This window comes from Physella acuta, unplaced genomic scaffold, assembly GCF_028476545.2.
Source record: "Physella acuta isolate Inbredline_101_S28 unplaced genomic scaffold, ASM2847654v3 ptg000064l, whole genome shotgun sequence".
Lineage (NCBI taxonomy): Eukaryota > Metazoa > Mollusca > Gastropoda > Physidae > Physella > Physella acuta.
This window is the reverse complement of record NW_026731584.1, coordinates 53,614-60,738: the sequence shown is the minus strand read 5'-3', so window position 1 is coordinate 60,738 and position 7,125 is coordinate 53,614. Positions and strand designations below refer to the sequence as shown.

The window sequence follows — 7,125 nt, the reverse complement described above, 5'->3', positions numbered from 1 at the left end:
CAATGCGCAGTAAAGTACAGCGCATTGCTTGCAAATAATGTGTTCCCCTCACAGGTACCCATTAGTTTAACTCGCAACCACTCACTCTTAAACTTGAAAGTAATTTAATAATGCATTCCACCGTTTTGGGGGTGTATGCCAAAAGTTAAATTATAAACCTGACCTCGCTGAGTGTATGTTCGTGTGTGCGAGAGTCTGTGTGTGAGTATTGTGTGCGTGTTTGTGTGTTGCCTAAAGGTAGATTATAAGCCTCCTCCCGTTTTGTGTCTGTGTTTGTATATATGTGAGATGGTGTGTGTGTGCATGTGTGTGTATATGTATTTATGTAAGTGTGTGTGTTAGTGTGTATGTATGTATATATTATGTATGTGTATGTGAGTGTATGTAAGCCTGTCTGTATGTATGTATGCATGAATGTGTTTGTGTGTGTGTATGTATATCTGTATGTATGTATATAATATGTATGTGTGTGTGAATGTATAAATGTCTGTCTGTATGTATGTATGTATGCATGTATGTGTGTGTAAGTGTATATATGTCTGTATGTATGTATATATTATGTATGTGAGTTAGTGTATGTATATATTTATGAATGTATGTACGTAAGCATGTATGTGTGTGTGGGCGTGTGTGCCGAACTGTAGATTATAACCCTAACCCCTAGCGGTAAGTTTCCAACAAGAGTTAAAACCGTCACGAGAAACAAGGAAGAAAAAAAAAACAGGAGGCAAAAAAGCTTCGAGTGAAATTATTGCAACAAACATCCTGTACTTCTGGCTTAAGACAGGGAGTCTAGGGTGAAAGTAAGGTCATCTGATGAATGGGTGGAATCATACCGTTTACCGGCCTGAATTTCTGCCATGTGCCTTAGTTCTTATTTGGTTTACAATTAGATACATACAAATAGTTATGTATCTCTCTCTCACTTAATCTCTCTGTCTCTCTCAAAACACTCACACACACATATATATATATATATATATATATATATATATATATATATATATATATATATATATATATATATATATATATATATAATTCATACTATGTAGACATGCTTTACTTCCAGTCACAGATTCGGGCATGAAAACGGTTTTCATCAAGTTTTTAGTTTCGATGCAGACACGGTGTAATTGGTTGCCTGTATTAAGATAAAACACAACACGATAGAATAGGTGGAATGTACTGCAGTTACACATAACTTGACATCTCGCCGGCAAGTTTTAGAAATTGCCGGGCGTCTTTATGTTCAGCTCAATGGCTAGCTGTGTTGTTAAAATCGTGGCGACGAACAGTCTTAGACTTAAGCTCTATGCAGTACTATGTATCGATGCTGAACGTTTATTGTAAAACTGCTGAAAGTTTACTATAAAACTGCTGAAAAAAAGTTTATTTTAAAACTGCTGAAAGTTTATTGTAAAACTGCTGAAAGTTTACTGTAAAACTGCTGAAAAAAGTTTATTGTAAAACTGCTGAAAGTTTATTGTAAAACTGCTGAAAAAAAGTTTATTGTAAAACTGCTAAAAAAACGTTTATTGTAAAACTGCTGAAAGTTTACTGTAAAACTGCTGAAAAAAAGTTTATTGTAAAACTGCTGAAAGTTTACTGTAAAACTTCTGAAAGTTGATTGTAAAACTTCTGAAAGTTTATTATAAACCTGCTGAAAGTTGATTGTAAAACTTCTGAAAGTTTATTATAAAACTTCTGAAAGTTTATTGTAAAACTTCTGAAAGTTTATTATAAAAGTGCTGAAAGTTTATTGTAAACCTGCTGAAAGTTGATTGTGTTTAAAATGTTGCAGCCCCCACATCACACGACGGAGCTGCTATCTTATCGCCCGGCTCTGCGCCGCTTCAGCTCCCTCTGCGGTGCCAGAAAATCTCCGTCTGGCCGCCGACAGGGCCAATAACTGGGGGCCGATCGCGTCTTTATGTCCGGATCAGACGGGTTATCTGTACTTACCTCGTCCTGCCACGGCAGGGAGATACCTGCCACGGCAGGTAGATACCTGCATATTGCTGCTGATTGCGTCTTAAGTCATTTATCTTACGGCGTCAGAGTCATGCGTTGGGGGTATTGTTTGTTGGTGTTTGTGTCGGTATGTGTGTCTGTGCATGTCTTTTGTGTGTGTACGTGTGACGTCGTGTGTGTGTGTTTGTGTTTGCATGTCTGGGTGCGTATGCTTGTGCTTCTTGCGTGCGTGTGTTTGTATGTCTTTGTGTGTCTGCGTGTGACTTCTTGTATCTGTGTGCGTGTGCTTGTGTTTATTGTGTGTGTGTTTGTGTTTGTGTGTCTGTATGCGTGTGCTTGTGATTCTTGTGTGAGTGTCGTTTATGTCTCTATGTGCTTGAGCCTCAGTATTATAGTAATCGATGATATGTGTGTGTGTGTGTAACTGTAATGTTTATGCCCCATTGTAAGAGGTATGCTTCCTCGGTGTGTGTGTGTGTTCGTGCTGTAGTGTTTGATATATCAGTCTTGGCAAAATTTCTATTTTTAAACAGTTGTTTTACATTCTACAATAAACAATATCAAGCGTAAATCAAAACACGTTTTCAAAGAAATGTTTTGAGAAACCCTCTTGTGGAACCATGTTCGCCTCCGTTTCGCTCTATCTGATAAATTCACAACTCCCGCTAAAATATTTTGATCACCCGCTTGAGTTTATTATCACATTTGAGTGACAGCTCAATGTAAATTTGACATCTAGAAACCTGTGAATGGGAGGTAACTCAGCTACACGGTGTCCGGACTTTAACTGTGAAGGTACACATAAAATAGCAATGGGTACAGGACAGTGAGAATGTTTTCAAAATACGGCAGTGTTTTAAGCAGAGATTCGTCTTGCGTTTCGATAGGATATTTAAGATATTTTTTTTGCAAATTACGACATATTTAAAGATATTTCTTGGAAATTTTGACCAACATTTAAAACATAATTAGGTTTTGCAAATATTGTTAAATATTTCTTGCAAATTTCAACAAAATTTAGACTTAATCATGTATTTTTTGCTACCTGCTACATGTATTTCTTGCAAATTCGACAGTTTTTAAGGTATTTCTTGCAACTTTCGACAGATATTTTAAGATATTTCTTTGGAAATTTCGACAAACAATTAAGAGACAATTATGTTTTGTAAATTTTGATAGATATTTAATTGCATGTTGAGACAGATATTAATTATATTTATTGCTAGTTTCAACACAATTTCTACATAATGATGCTTTTCAATCTGCAACATATATTTCTTGCAATTTCTTATCGTTATTTAAGATATTTCTTGCAAGTTTAGACAAACATTTAAGACACAATCATGTTTCGCAAACTTTGAGAGACATTTCTAGAAAATTTCAGCCAAGTATAAAAACACATCCATATTTTGCTAAAGAAGACGTGTTTTCGACTGCGACAGTTTTTATCCATTGGACAACGTTTAAAGACAGAAAAATGTTTGTAGTTTCTTACTCTGAACATCATGCAAAACAGAGGGATCTGATAAGACCAGTGGCGTAGGCAGGGGGGGGGGGGTTAGACGATCCTGGCTACGCCACTGGATAAGACGTGTTATGAAATCTATCAATAGGTGTCAAGTTCATAGTAATTCAAGTTTTTATTTTTTTATTTACGTCGAATGTTTTTAAAAAAAACCGACCGAATCGGCTGTTTTCGTCACGATTGTGTAGTCTACATTAAAGTACAAAACTAAGAAAACTGGAACTTTGCATATTTTATGTTAAGTAGCTTTCAGCTACACATTGTAGTTGTTATATTTAGAAAAAAAAAACGTATTTCTTTTATTAAAATTATTTTAGTCACATACTTATCATAACCTGTTATACTTTTCAATCAAACATGAATTGTCACATTATCCTAATAGCCAATGGTATCTCGCAAGTTACTAATCAACAATTACACCAGAAGCAAAAAAACTTTACATCACTGCTGATTGTTTCATTTAAAATTCTACTATACATTGTGTCTTCGGCATTTACTTTTAAATAGCACCTTTTTTAAGCTACTTATAGCTGTTACTAAATACATTTAGTTTGAACATACGCATGCATTGAAATAAAATTAATATCCAATTAAATTATTAAATCATACGAGCTTCATGTCAACAGTTATATTCCTGAGTTTCGATGTTTTCTATGTTAAGTTGTGGAGATTAATTCGTTATCCTAATTCCCCAATTTGTTCATTACGGGCCGTGTTAATGAATACTTAATGATTTAATTAGCGCTTCTTTTATTTTGTTTGATTAAATGAATTATGTAAATCCTATGTTGGAGGCTACGCTATTGACAGGTGATTTTAATTCCTTTTGGAGGTAAAATTAGATCAAACTCACTAAAGAGAAATACCATTGATTTCAAAAAAGGTAAAAAAAAAATCCACAGAAAATCAATGAAGCAAGACAACCTCAAATTCAGAGTTGCAAAAAAAATTCACCAAATCAATGATACGAAAAACCTTCCATAAGCATTGAAATAATCTTTAGAAAAAGAAGGTAGAAAACTAAACCGAAATAAATGAAACAAGATATAACAAAAAACTGACTCCCCCCCCCCCCCACCTAACCACCAAAACCAGAGAAAATAAAAATATAACCATTGCTCTCTTGTACGGTGAAATTGTTTGCTAGTTTGTTCCAAATTTTGTCCTGCTTGTTTTAACGTCCAGATGTATCTAAAATCTCAGTAATAGACCGTATTGAAAGATAATGAAATAGTCGATACTTCATGCCCTGTAGATAGTAATGGAATCGATACTTCGTGCCTCATAGAAGGTACAGCATCGATACCTTATGTCCCATAGAAGGTAGGGAAATCGATATATTGTGCCGGGTAAAGGCTTTGGAATGGATATATGACCTATCAGAGAATTGAAGGCATAAAATCGATATATTGCAAAAGTTAGAGCTTAGGACAGAAGTATTGATAAAATGGTTGTGATGGGACGTGACTGTGGCGGGTATTTATAGCACAGCCAAGCTAGGGTAAAACATAGGCTGTCTTTTGCTGAACTGAACAACCAAGGTAGCGCAGAGAGACTTTGCAACGGCATGGTCGGATGATAGAGCATAAGACTGCTAACCCGAGAGACTCTAGTTCGGATCCTAGGCTTGAGTCTCTGGACGTCCCATAGCAACCCATATCTTATGCACCTGACTCATTAAAAATAGAGTAAATGTTGTTACGTATTGTGCTGACCACACTATTTCTTCATGTGTAGATGTCACAGAAACACGATGCAGGTACAGTTTAGTTGCGTCATAGGCACGGTGCAGGTACAGTTTAGTTGCGTCATAGACACGGTGCAGGTACAGTTTAGTTGCGTCATATACACGGTGCAGGTACAGTTTAGTTGCGTCATAGACACGGTGCAGGTACAGTTTAGTTGCGTCATAGGCACGGTGCAGGTACAGTTTAGTTGCGTCATAGGCACGGTGCAGGTACAGTTTAGTTGCGTCATAGGCACGGTGCAGGTACAGTTTAGTTGCGTCATAGGCACGGTGCAGGTACAGTTTAGTTGCGTCATAGGCACGGTGCAGGTACAGTTTAGTTGCGTCATAGGCACGGTGCAGGTACAGTTTAGTTGCGTCATAGGCACGGTGCAGGTACAGTTTAGTTGCGTCATAGGCACGGTGCAGGTACAGTTTAGTTGCGTCATAGGCACGGTGCAGGTACAGTTTAGTTGTGTCATAAGCACGGTGCAGGTACAGTTTAGTTGTGTCATAAGCACGGTGCAGGTACAGTTTAGTTGCGTCATAGGCACGGTGCAGGTACAGTTTAGTTGTGTCATAAGCACGGTGCAGGTATAGTTTAGTTGCGTCATAGACACAGTGCAGGTACAGTTTAGTTGTGTCATAAGCACGGTGCAGGTACAGTTTAGTTGCGTCATAGGCACGGTGCAGGTACAGTTTAGTTGCGTCATAAGCACGGTGCAGGTACAGTTTAGTTGCGTCATAGGCACGGTGCAGGTACAGTTTAGTTGCGTCATAGGCACGGTGCAGGTACAGTTTAGTTGCGTCATAGGCACGATGCAGGTACAGTTTAGTTGCGTCATAGGCACGGTGCAGGTACAGTTTAGTTGCGTCATAGGCACGGTGCAGGTACAGTTTAGTTGCGTCATAGGCACGGTGCAGGTACAGTTTAGTTGCGTCATAGGCACGATGCATTTACAGTTTAGTTGCGTCATAGGCACGGTGCAGGTACAGTTTAGTTGCGTCATAGGCACGGTGCAGGTACAGTTTAGTTGCGTCATAGGCACGATGCAGGTACAGTTTAGTTCCGTCATAGGCACGGTGCAGGTACAGTTTAGTTGCGTCATGGACACGGTGCAGGTACAGTTTAGTTGCGTCATAGACACCGTGCAGGTACAGTTTAGTCGTGTCATAGGCACGGTAAAGGTACAGTTTTGTTGCGTCATAGGCACGGTGCAGGGTGCAGATAGGCACGGTACAGGTACAGTTTAGATGCGTCATAGACACGGTGTAGGTACAGTTTAGTTGCGTCATAGGCACGGTGCAGGTACAGTTTAGTTGTGTCAGAGAGTTGTTGCTAGCTAGCAATGATACTGTCATAGGCGAATGTCGATGGGTCGGGCATGTCCTGAGAAGATAAAAACATCTGGAAGCAAATGTTGGCCTGGAACTCACAGAGAACGTGGACCTTCTGCTTCTGAAGAAGAACTGTGGCAAGCATCACAAGGACTGTGAGGCTCACATGGGCTTAACTAAAGTCAGCTGTCTAAAGCATAGTTTGCTGAGGAGATGTAGCTTCCAGAGGCGTAGCGACCCCTCCCGACACCCGGGGACGAACTTTCAATTTGGCGCCCCCCCCCCACATGTAATTTGTATGTTTATAATTCAAAATTGCAGCTAAATGAGCTTTTAATTATTTCCAAAACATTTTGGCCTCCTAGGGTCGGCGCCCGGGGACTAATCCCCCCCCCCTCGCTACGCCTCTAGTAATTTCAGCCCTTTGTCCCACAGGAGTTTTCACATGTCAAATGAAGAAGGTCTTTGATACCTGGCCTTTGTTTATAGATGGTTGGTTAGGTTTAGGGTTAGATCTGAGTTTATGTCTAGGGTTAGGGTTAGGGTTAGGGTTAGGGTTAGG

The 7,125-nt window shown here is 39.0% G+C and overlaps 1 protein-coding gene across 1 annotated transcript; it reads right to left on the bottom strand.

Annotated features, from left to right (window-relative positions):
• Positions 1-5,120: 5,120 nt before the first annotated feature.
• On the bottom strand, positions 5,121-6,182 carry LOC131951001 (uncharacterized). Its single transcript, XM_059313240.1, has 2 exons — positions 5,250-6,182; positions 5,121-5,168 (listed from the first exon to the last, which is right to left on the bottom strand). Exons 1-2 carry the CDS (start codon positions 6,180-6,182, stop codon positions 5,121-5,123), a joined length of 981 nt encoding a protein of 326 aa, XP_059169223.1.
• Positions 6,183-7,125: the final 943 nt, after the last annotated feature.